This window comes from Myxocyprinus asiaticus, chromosome 23 (assembly GCF_019703515.2).
Source record: "Myxocyprinus asiaticus isolate MX2 ecotype Aquarium Trade chromosome 23, UBuf_Myxa_2, whole genome shotgun sequence".
In the NCBI taxonomy this organism is placed as follows: domain Eukaryota; kingdom Metazoa; phylum Chordata; class Actinopteri; order Cypriniformes; family Catostomidae; genus Myxocyprinus; species Myxocyprinus asiaticus.
Genome location: NC_059366.1, coordinates 31,238,707 through 31,256,007, shown reverse-complemented (window position 1 = coordinate 31,256,007; position 17,301 = coordinate 31,238,707). Strand labels below are relative to the sequence as shown.

Below are 17,301 nucleotides of genomic sequence, written 5' to 3'. Positions count from 1 at the left end.
GGCTAAAATATTTTTTTGGGAGTGAACACCGTTTTAAACTGATATAAACTGAACTGAAGGGTAGGGCATATCAATTGTGTTTTCTGTGTCGTTTGAAGTGTCTGTATGAGCAGTCTGAATCTCTTGAGCTCAAAGTAAAGAGCACCACACAAAAGGCTCGATGTCCCACATAGCGCAGGTGAGCCGCTGGAGCGCGTCATGGTTGAGTGACAGTCGAATTTTAAGAGGCTTGCGCTGTGTTCGCTCCACCCCTTTCGAATCTTCGTTTAACCAATCACGTGTATGTGTCCCCCCCTCTCTCCCTAGTTGCGAAGAAGTCACGCTAGAGCGAAAGTCAAAAGTTATCCACTTACAAAGACACCCGATATCACTCGCATGGCGCACGGGTAACCTGATCGGCTTAGGCAAAAACGAGGCGGGGTGACAGACTAAAGGAATCTGAAGTGGAGACAAAAAACAATGTCTGTTTCCTCTAGTGAAGTGACAGTGGCAAGAGACATCAAAAAGGAAAATGTGAAGTACACGGAGCCTCTCGAGAGCTCCAAGGGGAGTCTGGAGCACGTCAAACTCCTGACTCTGGTCACTCCAGTGGCCACCGGGATGCTCTTGGGGCAGCAGCAGCAACAGCAGCACACCTCTCCGCCGGAGCGAAAGATGCACATTATGGACTCTTTGTCTGCGCATACTTCACCCACAGCAGCCGCCACCTCTTTGGCTTTCTCACCGGAGCAGGTTGCTTGCGTTTGCGAGGCGCTTCAGCAGGGAGGCAACGTGGATCGGCTCGCCCGATTTCTGTGGTCTCTCCCGCAGAGCGACTTATTGCGCGGTAACGAGAGTATCCTCCGCGCTCAGGCGCTGGTGGCCTTCCACCAGGCGCGCTACCAGGAGCTTTACAGCATCTTGGAGAGCCACAGCTTCAGCCCTTCGTGCCACTCTGCCCTCCAGGATTTATGGTACAAAGCGCGGTACACAGAGGCGGAGAAGGCCCGCGGAAGACCGCTGGGCGCGGTGGATAAATATCGCCTGCGACGGAAGTATCCCCTGCCCCGGACCATCTGGGATGGAGAGGAGACGGTGTACTGCTTCAAAGAGCGCTCCAGGAACGCGCTGAAGGACCTCTATAAGCAGAACCGGTACCCGTCCCCAGCCGAGAAGAGGAATCTGGCCAAGATCACAGGACTCTCTCTGACACAGGTCAGCAACTGGTTCAAAAACAGGAGGCAGAGAGACAGAAACCCCTCCGAGGCGCAATCCAAAGGGTGAGTTAAGTTTGGAACCCACCAGGTTCACAAATAGGCCTGGAATATCATATTAATTTTGTTCAACGAAAAGGAAGAATGAATGAAGGAATGAAGGAATGAAGTAATTCCTGAAATAATGAATGAATGTGGAGAACCAGTCAAGACTAAGTTTATGAAGTTTTATTGACAAGACTGTTGAGATACTACGCAGTTAAAGCAAAGTATTTGAGAGATATCCAAATGCCACTCATGACATTTCGCTTTTTTAAAACAAGGTGTCTCCTTGTCATGTGCGTCAAGCTGATCTGTGTGAATGCGTATGCTCATTTCCACATTTGACAGATATAATGAATAACAGAATCCCAGCGGTTTCAGGTAGGCTACTTGCCCTTGAAGTTTAGAAACTGGGAGCTTCTTTCAATAGTCTGTGCGCTGAGGACACAAAGAAATACACCAGAGGCTGGTTGGTGGTAATTTTAAAGTTTGTCTTAACTGTTATGTATTCGGATAAATGTTTGGGTACATTTAAAAGCATATTTGTTGTATGCTTAATGATCATTCATTACATATGAAAAGCATGCGTTAATAGATTTTTAAAAGGCAACTTCTAAAGGCCATATTTCCAAACGTCTGCATGTGTATCGCCTGAGTCAGATACCTCGTGCGTGTGTGTGCGCGCCCGGGTATGTGTGTTTATTTTGAGTGAGTACTCGGGATCCATTGACGCTCACGGTTGCCCCACCATATAAATCACTCTAAACTATTTACTTTCTTTTTAGCCAGAGGGAATAGGAAAACCTTCTCTTCAGCACTCCATTTGAACGCATGCCCTCGCGCGCGCGCGCATTGGGAATTCAGCATGCACTTATTTTCTCTCTCTCTCTCTCTCTCTCTCTCTCTCTCTCTCTCTCTCTCTCTCTCTCTCTCTCTCTCTCTCTCTTTTGTGAACAAAGCTCAAGCGCACCTGGCTGAGGTGACCTCCCTCAAACACACATACAAACAAAACGTTTTTTTTTTTTTTTTTACATTCACACGTTGCTCCAAAGCATTTTTTATCATGAATGTTTTTGTCATCATTTTTATTCTGCCGTGCAGGATCCCAGTAGTCTATTCTATCACCCACGAATCACGTAGGTAGTAGGCTAATAAACTTACTGCTGGACTCTGTGGCAAACATTTCAACAGAAGACAAACGCACTAAATCATGTCTGTTTTAGTTCTTATCTTCCTCATGCCCTTAAATGTGTGTCCACTGTACTGAACATGTATATTTTTATATCTCAGAGCACATAGGTTACATATCAGTGAAAAAATGACTAGTAAGATTTACTTAATTTTAATTCTAAGTCAACTGAATGGTAGTAAATGCAGTAAAATCTACTTTTCTTTATAACATAATATAGACTAAAGCGAGTGAGTAAATTTAACTTAAGTTAATACAGTAACTTTTACCTTCAACTCATGGTACTTGATTAAAGTTTGTAGAAATTTAATGAACATTGTACAAGAACATTTCACATTTTGAACTTTGCTAACAAACATGTGTAATCATGTACCACACAGGGCCGTAGCAAGGTAATCTGGGCCCCCTGACTGTATATTACTCTGGGCCCTTTTCCTATTAAAACTTTCAGTTTAGAATTTGTTGTGGGGCTCCCTGGAACTTTGGGCCCCTTGAATCATTAACACCTTTCACCCCACTAGCTACGGCCCTGGTACCACATACAGAAACCATCCACAGTGAAGCTGAATGCATGTAGTCTATTAGACAACATCAACTTGCATTACAGGCAAATTAATAAAGTTACAGAGCTGCGCATGCGGATCTCAACACTTGGTGCAGATATTTTTTTGATCACAAACAGGTAATTTTGAGTAGAAAAATGACCTTCAGACTTCGCAAAACAAGGAGTTACCAAACGTAACAACAAAACCAACAATAAAAACGATGTAAATCAGCTTGCAAACAGTGAAACCATGCAAGCTCATTAATTGTTCAAGCCCGGTGCATGCTGGGAACACCAGCTTAAAAAGTTAATTTTACTTAACTTATTTTATTTACCTGTGAAATGCACGAATGAAGCGAATGAAAATGACAAGGTTTCTTCCTTAGGATTGGTACATGATGACGCATTGTAAAGATAACAAACAATCATAAATAATATTTACTTAGAAGCCAGAACAGTAATTTGTACATGTATGAATTGATTACAAATGTAGAATTTACTTAATATTTTCAAGTTCACACTTAAACTATCTTATTCAATGTAGAAAGCACTTGTCTTTTCTGCTATATTTACTTAACTACAAAATATTTTTTTAGGGTACATTTACCTTTAAAAGAGGACATCCTGGGCTTTTCAGTGATACCAAATGTTTAGGGTGTCAAGTCAAGCACTTTATTATCATTTTATTATCAAAAATATTCTATCTGTTGTAGCAACAAATTAAATAAAGAAACAAAGATGACAATAAAAGTATTAAAGAGTGCATGAAAAGAAGAATAAAAAGTATATAAGGTTAAAATTAGATGTATAATGTTCCTGTATGTTTAAAGGTATAGAAATAGGGTATACTGTATATTGTTTGCCTATAAGGTAAACAAGTAATATACAAAAGTACAAATAATAATAATAATAAGAAGAAGAAGAAGAAGAAGAAGAAAAATCAATGACAAAGACAGTTTATGAGTGTGGCAGTTAATATCAAGATAACAATAAGATAATATAGTACCATAGGGTATCTGTAAATAGGAAGAAGTAACCAGACTAAGAATCAGCAGCATGATGGAACCAGTTTCTTCTCAAAATGGCACCGGAGAAGAACAATCGTTCTCGTTTAATTATTGCAATAACAGAAAAACTGATCAATAACATTTATTTATTTTTTATTTTTTTAATTATCACATGTAATTCAAAGGAACACTAATCTCTCCAAGGGGGACTGATAATAAAACATTGTAATTTACTATAAAACTATACAAATTTTGGGAACTTGATCCAGAATTACAACTGCTAATAACTTATAAGTGACATATGATGACATTCTCAAACAGTCCCAAACCGTGCACAGACCTACCTCATTATTTATTCGAATTTAACAGCCCGAAGAATAATCAGCAACAAACTTAATTAGCCATGTGTTATTATAATAGTATATTGTTGTAACGATACATAATATTGTAATGTGTTACGTATACACCAAAGGGGGCGTTCACACAGAACGTGTTTTGCGAATCAAAAGCAGCTGGACGGAGCGCAACGGAATGGAACAGATTTCAGGGTTCTCGACACGCGTTTTTAAAAGTTAAACTATTTGGCACGTGAGAATTGTGGAAGCGTTGTCGGAGTCGCACAGCTGCTGCAGTCATTCATTAAACGCGCCCCTCTCTTTCTCAACTCGAATTTATATATTTGAACAGCTGAAGTTACTGTGAAATATCGTTTTCGGAGGACAGCTAAAGCTCATCAGTGGAAGAATTACGCTGTATCGGACTGTATGTTGACTAAAACATCAGCTAAATTTAACTCTCGCCACTTGTTACCCATCCCCGTTTGGCGAAGGACCCTTTGGAAATAAAGCTGACCATTTGTGAAGTCACGCTGTGATTGCTGGGTTGTGTCGCCACAGGACTTTTTGCGCCAAATGGTGTGTGTGTGTGTGTGTGTGTGTGTGAGTGCGTGTACAAGAGAGACAGAGTCAGTAGTATAGACAGGATCTGTTAAGGATTACTGCTGACACAAATTAAGTCAGTGATCTAAGTGGTTCCGCGGTGTTTAGTGAACACTCACCTCTCAATTTGTCTCTGCGCGCCATGTTCCCATAGCTGCGACCTTCCGCGCTCATGTACATTTTAGTAATGTAGAAATGTCTGTTTACACTGAAGTAAAAAAAAAAAAAAAAAGTTAACCAATAAATATGCTTCATTACATCTAAATTAACTAGTTTCATTCAAGTCAAAATATAATTTAACATCACTGAATTAACTTGAATACATTAAGTTACACAAACAAAACTAATTTTAAGGGTTAGAGCAAGTACATATAGCTCCTTAAAGATATACTTACCCAAAAATGAAAATTCTCTCATCATTTACTCACCCTCATGCCATCCCAGATGTGTATGACTGTCTATTCCTCTGCTGAAGACAAACAAAGATATTTAGAAGAATATCTCAGCTCCATAGGTCCACACAATGCAAGTGAATGATGACCAGAACTTTGAAGCTCCAAAAAGCACATAAAGGCAACATAAAAGTAATGCATACAACAGTGGTTAAATTCATATCTTCAGAAGCGATATGATAGGTGTGGGTGAGAAACAGATCAATATTTACAGCTGAAGTCAGAAGTTTACTTACACCTTAGCCAAATGCATTTAAACTCATTTTTTCACAATTCGTAGAAAACATTCCCTGTCTTAGGTCAGTTAGGATCACTTCTTTATTTTAAGAATGTGAAATGTCAGAATAATAGTAGAGAGAATGATTTATTTCAGCTTTTATTTCCTTCATCACATTCCCAGTGGGTCAGAAGTTTATATACACTTTGTTAGTATTTGGTAAAATTGCCTTTAAATGGTTTATTGCCTTTTAACGTTTTGGTTAGCCTCCACAAGCTTCTCATAATAAGTTGCTGGAATTTTGGTCCATTCCTCCAGACAGAACTGGTGTAACTGAATCAGGTTTGTAGGCCTCCTTGCTCGCACACACTTTTTCAGTTCTGCCCCCAAATTTTCTATTGGATTGAGGTCAGGGCTTTGTGATGGCCACTCCAACACCTTGACTTTGTTGTCATTAAGCCATTTTGCCACAACTTTGGAGGTATGCTTGGGGTCAATTGTCCATTTGGAAGACCCATTTGCGACAGAGCTTTAACTTCATGGCTGATGTCTTGAGATGTTGCTTCAATATATCCACATAATTTTCCTTCCTCATGATGCCATCTATTTTGTGAAGTGCACCAGTCTCTCCTGCAGCATAGCATCCACACAACATGATGCTGCCACCCCCATGCTTCACAGTTGGGATGGTGTTCTTCGGCTTACAAGCCTCACCCTTTTTCTTCCAAACATAACAATGGTCATTATGGCCAAACAGTTACATTTTTGTTTCATCAGGCCAGAGGACATTTCTCCAAAAAGTAAGATCTTTGTCCCCATGTGCACTTGCAAACTGTAGTCTGGCTTTTTCTATGGCGGTTTTGGAGCAGTGGCTTCTTCCTTGCTGAGCAGCCTTTCAGGTTTTGTCGATATAGGACTCGTTTAACTGTGGATATAGATACTTGTCTACCTGTTTCCTCCAGCATCTTCACAAGGTCCTTTGCTGTTGTTCTGGGATTGATTTGCACTTTTCACAACAAAATACGTTCATCTCTAGAAGTCAGAATGCGTCTCCTTCCTGAGCGGTATGATGGCTGCGTGGTCCCAAGGTGTTTATACTTGCGTACTGTTTTTTGTACAGATGAATGTGGTACCTTCAGGCGTTTGGAAATTTCTCCCAAGGATGAACCAGACATGTGGAGGTCCACAATTTTTTTTTCTGAGCTCTTGACTGATTTCTTTTGATTTTCCCATTATGTCAAGCAAAGATGCACTGAGTTTGAAGGTAGGCCTTAAAATACATCCATTTTCAGTACACCTCCTATCAGAAGCTAACTGGCTAATTGTCTAAAGGCTTGACATCATTTTCTGTCATTTTCCAAGCTGCTTAAAGGCGCAGTTAACTTAGTGTATGTAAACTTCTGACCCACTGGAATTGTGATATTATCAATTAAAAGTGAAACAATATGCCTGTAAACAATTGTTGGGAATATTAATTGTGTCATGCACATAGTAGATGTCCTAAACGACTTGCCAAAAGTATAGTTTGCTAATACTAAATCTGTGGAGTGGTTAAAAAATGAGTTTTAATGACTTCAACCTAAGTGTATGTAAACTTCTGACTTCAACTGTTAGTCGTTTTTTTACTATAAATATATTCTGGCAACCATTTAATTGCATTACATGGACCTACAGAGCTGAGTTATTCTTCTTAAAAGCTTTGTCTGTGTTCAGCAAAAGTAAGAAAGTCATGCACCCTGTCTACACTGGACGCATCGACACGAATGTTCTAAACCGTTTATTTGTGTTGTCAGCAGAAGTAGTGCAAGAGCATGCTGCACAAAATGGAATGGGACACCCATTTACTGTCGGTGCGACGTACCGCAATGGATGCTTCAAGTGTAGACAGCATCATTGATTATAATGGGTTCTATTGTTTTTTTATGCGTAGCACCACCTGTGTACGGTGTAGACAGGGTGATACACATCTGGAATGATGTAAGAATTTTCATTTTTGTGTGAACTGTCCCTTTAAGATAACAAATGCAGGGTACCACTTTTAACAGTGAAAAAAACTCATCAACACATTCTATGGGTATAAATGACAACATTCAACATGGTTAAAATTAGAAAAAGTAGCAAGCAATATTAAAGATTCTCTGTTTTGAGGACCTCTCTCATTCAATTTCAAATTCAGTTTCTTTTTTCCTCTTTCTCAGTGAGTCTGATGGAAATCACAGTACAGAGGATGAGAGTAGTAAAGGTCAGGTGTCTTTGTCTCCGTGTCCTATGTCTATCTGCGGTGGTGGCACCGTGGTTAATGCAGCTGTACCTCTCTGTTCCGGAGCTCTGGATGCCGGAGTCATGGTCCAGCAGGTTGGAGACAGCAGGAACTCTGTCTCACCACCTTCCGTCATCTTTAATGGTGTCTCTGTCAATACACCCACCTCTGTTTTCCACAACGGCACCCCCTCCTTCCTGTCCTCCACTGGACATGTCCTCTTCAGTGGCATGAACTTGGGACTCCAGCCCCTGGCTTGCAGGTCTGCAGTGGATGTAGAGCTGGATGGTGCAGGACAGGATAAAGGGGTAACTGTGTCATCAGGGGCAACAGACCCTGCATTGGCATACACCTCGTTTCACTGCAGTGTGAAGGGGACAGGGGTGGAGGTGAAAGCAGCGGCTGGCTCGCCATTTAGTGCTTCCACCTCTAGTGGATCCCTACAGCTTGATGGTTACAGCTTAGTGACAGTACCAGGAGTGCTTCCTGATGGCAATGGAACCTCACTGCTTAGCAACAAGGTGGCACTTCCTCCTTTGCAACTTCCATCATCTTCTTCACCCTCAACAGTAACACAAGGTGGGTCAGCATCATCAAACATCATCAAAGAGAACATAAATCCATTGTGCAGGATTCCACTGAACAGAATACTGATTGTAAATGAACAATAAATGCTTAATAACCACACTGAAATTTTTTTTGTCAGGTAACACTGTAAAAAGTTGTAACTTTTTGTTGCCTAAAGGAGTAACAAAATTTACCTTAAGGAGTTAATTCTAGCTGATCTAACTCTTATCATTAGTTTTGTTGGTGTAACCTAATGTATTCAGGTAAATTCAGTGATCCATCCAAGGGTTTATAATGGGGTTCATTAACTGACTAATAATTAATTTACAAATGCATTCTAAATCATCAAAATGTATTTAAAAAGAGCAACTTTGATGCAATACCTGCCAAATAGTGAGCCATTTTACCTCACATTATAAATGCTTAATAACGCTTATTCAGCATTAGTAACATATGAAAATGTGTCTTAATGTAAAGTGGACACATGTCAAGCATTTAAGGAGTTGCAAACATTAGAAAGCAACAGTATGCATAAAGTTCAGTTGGGTTTAAAGGTTATCAAGCTTTATTATATGATATAAGCTGTGAATGACCATGAAGACCTGAAAAGTGTTTTTGCAGAGGACTAATTAATTAACTAGTACTAGGTAAGTTGGGACACCTCTCAAGTTAGCGCCATTGTTTGACATCAACATGACAAGGAAAGTGATGACTAAAGTGAGTCAAGACATTACAGTAATTAATATAAAAACAGAATGGACTATAGCAAATGACATAATCCCTCCTTATTCTCACAATAATAGTCTATTTTGGCTGCATTGCAACAGAAACCATGAAGTAGGGCATTTAATGTTTAATATAAATAAGAATAAGTGCATTTATTAAGCATTTTTAGCATGTAAGTTTCTATTTAGCATGTTTTGCATGAAAGTCGTTGTTTTATTCATGTTGTTATACTGCATATCAGTGGATTAAAATGCATTTGTAAACAATTTGTAACAATTGCATGTTACCACTTTTTACAGTGCATCATAACATGTCAACAATCAGTCTGAATGGTGGAGTTTGTCTGTTGTCCAGTGTGTGTTTATACGCTAAAAAGCGTTTGAGAACTTTATCTTCTCTCTCCTGTGATTTCCAAGCTGCTGTATCATTGAGTAGTGTCGGTGGCAACACTGCTTCTCCTACCTCTCTATACCACCTCCAAGTGGAGGAGCAGGACAGGCTGCGGCTGACCACTCTGGAGCCTAGCGCGGTGCTTTACAGCCTGGCTACCACACACACACTGTCCGCTGTCAAGAAGGAACCTCTGGAGAGTGCTGATGAATATCTTTACCACCCCACACTTCACCTGGAGCAGACTGGCCACCTGGGTTACACAGACACCCCTGAGCCCACGCACAGCTCCCCCACCTCACTTAACACTACCATGACAACTACCCAGCAAGAATACACCACTCTCACAGTGAGTGCCCCCTTACTCGCCCAAACTGACTTAACCGGTGAGTTCAGAGGTTTTGACGCCCAGGTGACCTCAAACCTAAATGGTGACTTCCTGTGTGCAGTTTCAGTGGAGGGGAAGGTTACAGGTGAGATGGTAAGAGAAATGGAGGAAGAAGAGGAAAAGCAACTGACTAAACTAAAAACAGTACATATAGCGGAAGAGATGGCTGACCTTTGAACTTATTGGACATTATTTCTGATGATTGTTTTTTTTTTAGTTTTTTTTTTTTTTAGTTTGTGCCTCTAAATATTTTGTTTTTAATATAGGTGTTAAATTATTTTAGTATCTGCCATCCACATGGCTTGATATTGCACTCCAGTTTGGTTTGGGTAATTACGCAAAGTCATGTTCATCATTTTTAGGTGTTTGTTTTTTTCTCTCTCTCTTTCTCTCAGCATTTGAGTATAATGCAATAATACCTTTACATATTCTTTCCATATCTTCTCCTATGCTCTTTTTACTTTCTTTAAAATGTGTTTACAAATTTCAAGCTCCAGATACTAATTCTAGCATCAAAGCCAGACAGTTCTCCTTTTCATTCTGTCTCTCCCTCTATCTCTCTTTCTCTCTCTGTGGGGAGTGTGGACACATGTGTATTTTATGGGAGTCACCTGCTAGTTTCTGCCACGAAGAGCTGAGTTAAACAAACAGGTGGATGTCTGGTTATGTGACATCCATGTTCTACAGTCCCGCAATGTCATCTGGGTCGAACCTTAAAGGTCACCCTCCCTAATCCACATACACATAGTAATGCACAGACACACTTTATTTCCATGCAGATTAAATACTTAACAAATCTGTGTTAGACATAACATTGCCTGCAGCTACATTAATAATATGCACATTTGGAAGACATTACTGACACTGACTTTATGCTGATGCTAATGATGTTATCAGTATAAATATTGCAGTTTCAATATGTTATACAGCTGTCATGAACAGTTTTAAAGTATTATGTGTACACATTATCTTGTATCATATGCTTAGCATTAGTGGTTTAATTTGCGATGCAAACTGTTTCGGGACAACAATATGAATAACTTAAACCTTCACCAGGTCAGTCAGATGAGTGAAGGGAATAGTTTTTCCCAAAGCATTTGAATAAACTCACCATCTTTGTTTTGCAGTGATCCAGCAATCCAAAGGCAGACACAAGCCGACCATGTAAACAACAAAAAATTTGCTGAAAAACTGAATGTCATGTAAAAGTAAAAGCCAGCAATAAGACAAATGCAGCTATTAATTTACATATACAACCAAAAAAACATTGCAATAGATTTTAATAAAACATGTCAGCACAGTTGTAAATGTGAAAAAGATTTATATGATTGTGTTCCTATATGTGTAAGTCTGTTAGAATGTGGAAGTGTGCAAGTGAATAAGTTTTTGGTTTCGAGTTTGTGCCTTCCCGCTTCCTGAGGCTCGACGTTTGATTGGACGTCAGGGTGCCTGTCTTTTTTTTTTTTTTTTTTTTTTTTTTTTGCAGTATTTTACTCTACAACAACAGCTATGCAGTCGTCCTGGGTATAACAGCCGACTTTTAGAAATCAGAGATAATAGCAATGCTATTTTGCCTTTGTAAACTCAAAGAGTGATTATCAGAAATGAAAGGCACAAAGGTGTGAAAAATAAACCAACGCAAATTTGTAAATGTATGATCAAAAAGTAAAACAGCCTTATGAATATTATTTTAGCATGAACAAAAATGTTAAAAGTTTAAGACAATATGATGTATTTTTCTAAAAAATAAATAAATAAATACATAAAAAGTACAAAAAGTGTTCCATTAAATGTTTATATTCAATAAATATAGCCTCATCTAAGTTATTTCATTCATGATTTTGAGGGTTTTAAAAACTCTCGAAATGGACGTTGGAACTCCAGATTTTAGATTTGTTTGTGTTTTAATGTTATGTCTACAATTGACGTTAAAAATTCTGACTGACAGGAAGCATGCAAATAAACAGATTTAAGTACAGCCAGGGAGGGGAGACCTAATAGAGAATGGCCAGGCCGGGTGCTGGAAAATCAGCGGTGATCGTTTGCACATGCCTGGTGGTCTGGAGCTTGTTAGCAAGCTGCTCTTGTCTCAGACTCCTAAATTCAAATAAACAGGAGGGCGATTTCTGGAGGCCCTGCCGTCTCCTGTTAGGGGGGCTCCAGAAAGAGGTAGAGAAATGGACATACAGACAGCAAAATTCACTCTGATTTGTAAATAAGTGTTATAGGTGGCACTGAGCTGCAGTGGTGTCTCTCAAACACATCATACAGTTTTAAGGGCACTAAACCTATAGGCAGCCAAACAATTTCTGACCCCAAAACCTTTATCTGATTTGAACGCTTCATGAGCATTTGATTGACACTCTGAGGGAACTGGCTGAGTAACAGGCTGAGTTTGGATGCCAAACTAACCTCTAAAAGATTGAATTTGTCTTTGTGAACATTATTGTTGTTCATGGCTCCTCTCACAGAGGAGGGGAAAACAGAACAGGACAACAAAGAACGAGAGGGAGAGAAATAATTGGAACAGATTGTATGAGGAGAGGAAATAGGAGCATTGTCACCTGTTCCCAAACAGCCTAGGTGACCCCACTGCCATGAGAGATGGTATCAGATAACACCAGCTTGAACAATGAACGCAGTGAAAGAGAAAACTGAAGAGACCTAGTGTTTTTGTGTGTTGTTAGAGTTTAAAATGAACTGATTGTAATTTGGCAGAACTCTTATGCTGCAGGATGTGTGATGGTTTTATGTCATATTTTCACATTAACCATGCAAATGAAAATGAGATTGTGATTGAAACCACACATACATGTCAAACATACCTCATACTGTGTAACTATGAAAACAGTAAGAGAGAACTTGCAATAAAAAATATGAACCTCTCAAACTGAGCCTTTTAAAAACTATGACCTCTCACCGCAAACTGGGGGGGTTAACCCTGAATGGCAAACAGAGAACTGGATTTGTAACCTGAATCTCTCCCCATACCCCCACTAATGAGAGGTGAAAGGGCACAGAGAGCTCCGTGCCATTCCTCAGCTGTGTTTCATACCTGTGTGTGAGAGAGAGAATAATGAATAAGAACCAGACCTGCTGTGTTATTTTGTAAGTGTGAATGTGTAAATGCACATAAATCAAGTGCCAGATATACATGCTGATAGGGATGTGTGAAGACCTGAGTGTCTTTAAAAGTGAGAGTGTATTTTGAAGAAATGTTTTAATATGTGTGAAGTCTTTCTTGCACTGTTTAGATGCTGTTTAGATGTTTACATAAATATGTCAGTACACTGGATCAGAGGTTAACCAAAAGTGACCAAAAACTAGTCTAAACAAATCCTTAATTATTATATAGACATCCTCAGTTTATATGCGGAACAAATATCAAACGTTGTCATCAAACGAATTTTAATACCATTCTTTGCCTTCTGAGATAAGAGGCTTTCATCACCTTTTCTAAAAATAAATAAATAAAAATGCATTTGCAGCTTGCAAATATATTGCATATACTGTTTTTGGTTGATGCTACTACTGCATGTAGTTTATTGAATGGATAATTTAGTTTGCTAAAACTTGTTTCTGCAAAAAGCAAAAATGTTGCTGGTCTGGTGCAACTAAAAAAAGAAACATTTTACTTTTAGGAGTAGGGTTTGGGCTAGTCTTTGGTAATTAGTAAAATAAATAGCTAGGTAAATGTGTGTGTAACCGAATGGGATGGGTTGTTAAAAATGAAGAGAATGAGCATAAGAATTTCAGTGAAGCACACATACACATAGAGGTTAATCTGTGCCCCCTGGTGAAACTGGACCACAGAGGGAGAGACCTACAGCAAATGTTCTTTCATTACTTCTTTCATAAGCCCCCACACATCATTTTGTAAGAGAGAAAAACAGACCTTATTCTTGAATTAATTTTAAAGAATTGTATTTCTACTTGTTGTAAAGCTTCTGGGCTGAAACCTAATCTGCATTTTGATCAAGCCCACACTTGCAGTGCATTAATTCAGAAAAAGTGAAGCACAAACTTCAAGACAAAAAATAATGGCTTAGGTTATGAATAAAATACATATATTAAATAATGTTTCAAATTATTTAAAAACAGGCCTATTTAACAGAGCAGATGGCATTTCATATAAGATTACTCTGTCCATTTGTGGCAAACACAAATATGTTATCACTAATTGGCGCCCTCTTCCTGTAGTACAAATTATGACACTTTGTGAATGCGGAGATCACAAAGTTCTAGGAATTGTATTTCTTATAAAATAATTGTTTGTAAGCCTATTTAAACATAAAAGGCTGTATAATAAACCAATGCCTACTACACGCTTGATTAGTCTAAGTCTAATTAATTTAAAAAGGATGATGTTTTATCAACAACCAAAGATATTTCATTTTAATTTGATTTCTCTCACCTACTTTCAGCACCAGCTTGGTTGTTGACAATGTTTAAATCTTCTAAAACACAACTCCAGGAATCGCAACACGAGCCTGAGTGAGCAGAAAGTTACATCCTCTCCAATTCCACACCGTTTGTTTTCTTTTTCAAATCATTTCAGTGATCTCAGTTCAGAATAATTTCGAATAGAAAGAATGGGACTTACAACATATTGCGAAGCTTTCTGTATATAATGACAAATTATGCCAAAATGTGGGCCTAAACATTATGACTTTATTGCATCTAATTGCATGTCCCCTCCGTAAAAACGGTTAGGCCCTGCAGGCCTTCAGTTCCTTAACAAATGAGACTAAATAATCTGCTTAAAAATCGCACACAAGGATGCATTCAACCCGATCTCAGGAAGATTCGTACATAATTTACGAGTTGGCTATTTGGTATGGTCTCGCACGAAATACCACAGAAAAACTCACACACACACACACACACACACACACACACACACACGCACACACACGCGCACACACACATGTTGGTGCAGCTATCATTATGAGGACTCTCCATAGACATAATGATTTTTATACTGTACGAACTATAGATTCTATCACCTAACCCTCACAAAAAACTTTTAGCATTTTTACATTTTCAATAAAACATCATTTAGTATGTTTGTTAAGCGATTTGAATTATGGGGACTCTAGAAATGTCCTCATAAACCACATTTATAGCATAATACCCTTGTAATTACCAGTTTGTAACCTAAAAACACACACACACAAGAAAAACAGTTTACACTTTCACAGTGGTGGCACACATGCTATTGAACATGAAATATGGTGACATTTATATTGTGCTTATTAGGATGCACGTGTGTGTGTGTGTGTGTGTGTGTGTGTGTGTGTGTGTGTGTGTGTGTGTGTGTGTGTGTGTGTGTGTGTGCTCGACCTGTATCATCACAGTAGGGCTCTTTTGTGTCCGGGCACTATGAGTGTGAGCGCGCTTCTGTTGGTCCACAAGAACATCTTGAAATGATCATGATCTGAGAGCGGGCACGTCGCCTTGGCTGGGGGCTGGTAAATGATCTGATGTGAGATGGAGTGAGTGCATATAGTGTTGGACATACATCTGTAACCTGAGCAGTTATCGGCCCCGTCTACTGCTCAAGAGTCAGGACCAAGGAGATGGGTGTACGCAGCAATGTGCACAAATTGGTGGTTAGAATTACTATATTTTTTTATCTTTATTTGTTTATTTTTAGAATAATTTTTTTATTTTATTTATTAGGTCACACTTCACATTACACTGTTTGCGTTACATTGCCTTTACAAAATGTACTATAATACTATATGTACAGTATTTTGTAAATAAGATATGGAACTGTTTGTAATTGCAAAGTGTTATTTAAAAGAACATAGCAATTAATTATAGCTATTTGTAGTTCGTTGGCACTGTTTAATGCTAAATTGTGTTAAGTCCATATTCATATTCGAATTGCCAGATAAACACACAGCATAAATTAGGCTACACTATCAAGAATTATCAACACGTTTTGATTGGCGATCAATACACATCTATTAAGTATGCCTAAATTGTTTTAAAATAAAATGTAATGAAATCTGCTCGTTGAGTAGCCTATACCGTTTCTATTTAATTGCATTAATAAACCATTAAGCGAGAGAGGCAGACAAACTCCCCCTTGTTAGACTGAACAGGACTGATTGTTTTTCCAGGTGTTCAGGGGCCAATTAAAGATTACACAGATATGAATTAGCATTAGGTATATTTAGAGTCCTAAGCCATCACAGTGTCCTCAGACTGATAGGAGAAAATAAGAGTAATATTTTTCCAAAAAGTAAAACAACCTCAGGCGGGCCCAGCTGGAAGTCCCGGTGTCTTGTTACAGATATCTTGAGAGATAAAGAGCTGTGACCAGAGACTAAGAGCTCGTCAAGCTCACAAGTTATTCGCTAATGGATCGGTTTAGTGTTTCAGACCCACCTTACAAACCACACGATTTCACACAAACCAAATGTTCCAAAGACCCGTCTTTTAATGTACACGAAATAATGATGGTAAATGATACAATAAATGAATAAAAGCAATAGGCCTATAAATAGCCTACATTTAAATAAACTTTTAGCATTTAGCAATCACATAAGCGGAGCCTATGTGCAAACGATCATGTTAAATAAATTAACAATAAAACAGAAAAAAATAGGTTTCATTAATTTACATTTTAGTAGGCTATTTATGTGAAACGATTATAATTAGATTCCTTAGGCTAATCAGTTGAATAATAGAGCTAAGATTATTATTTATCAAGCAACTTAAACTTCCACTGTCAGAAATAAGACCTCATAATTATAATGCAATAATAACTTTAATGCAGTTATTGGCATATGTGGATTGTTATAGCGTAGATTATTGCTTGTATTATCAATGACCAAAATTTTAAATAATAATTTATTAGCAGTTCTTCATAATTCATTTTCGGGGTGCTTAGCTGAATTATAGCAAGTCCATGTCCAGAAAGGCAGTCTTTATCTTTCTAGAGCTGATGCGAAATTTCTCGCCTCCTGAACACACTCCTAAATCCATCATCACACCTCCTGAAGACTCCACAATTAACAAGGTGTGAAAATGCCACCAAATTAGGCACCCTGCGCCCATTATAGAACATAGTGGCCTCGTTTTAATGGGGATAAAAATGAATAATAGAAAATAATATGGAATAGCTTTAAAATAACTTAAATGAGTAGTGCGAAACAATTATTATTAATAGACCTGTGATCTCTGGAGGTGCTCGTGAGGATTCTGTGATAATTTAATAATTGATTACACTGGCCTATCAACGGGAGTGTGAGTAAGTATGTGTGTTCAGGGTCTCTAATTTCAGGCCTTGACGTCCGCCCTCCGGGGAGGAAACAGAACGGATCTGTAGATGCATTTCTGCTCAGCTGACCGGTTCTAGCACAGACCTGGACGAGCTA

At 38.7% G+C, this 17,301-nt stretch overlaps 1 protein-coding gene across 1 annotated transcript; it reads left to right on the top strand.

The window, feature by feature from the left end:
- Window positions 1–459: 459 nt before the first annotated feature.
- Window positions 460–13,106, top strand: LOC127414260 (homeobox protein SIX4-like). Its single transcript, XM_051652176.1, has 3 exons — window positions 460–1,259; window positions 7,781–8,421; window positions 9,552–13,106. The coding sequence occupies exons 1-3, from the start codon at window positions 460–462 to the stop codon at window positions 10,088–10,090; spliced, it is 1,980 nt and encodes a 659-aa protein (XP_051508136.1). The 3' UTR covers window positions 10,091–13,106.
- Window positions 13,107–17,301: the final 4,195 nt, after the last annotated feature.

Excerpts from the sequence above, each read along its gene's own strand:
- LOC127414260 (XM_051652176.1), top strand. The coding sequence starts at position 460 with ATGTCTGTTTCCTCTAGTGAAGTGACAGTGGCAAGAGACATCAAAAAG. Across the intron at positions 1,260-7,780 it reads TCCGAGGCGCAATCCAAAGG|TGAGTCTGATGGAAATCACA; the intron begins GTGAGTTAAGTT and ends CCTCTTTCTCAG. Across the intron at positions 8,422-9,551 it reads ACCCTCAACAGTAACACAAG|CTGCTGTATCATTGAGTAGT; the intron begins GTGGGTCAGCAT and ends GTGATTTCCAAG.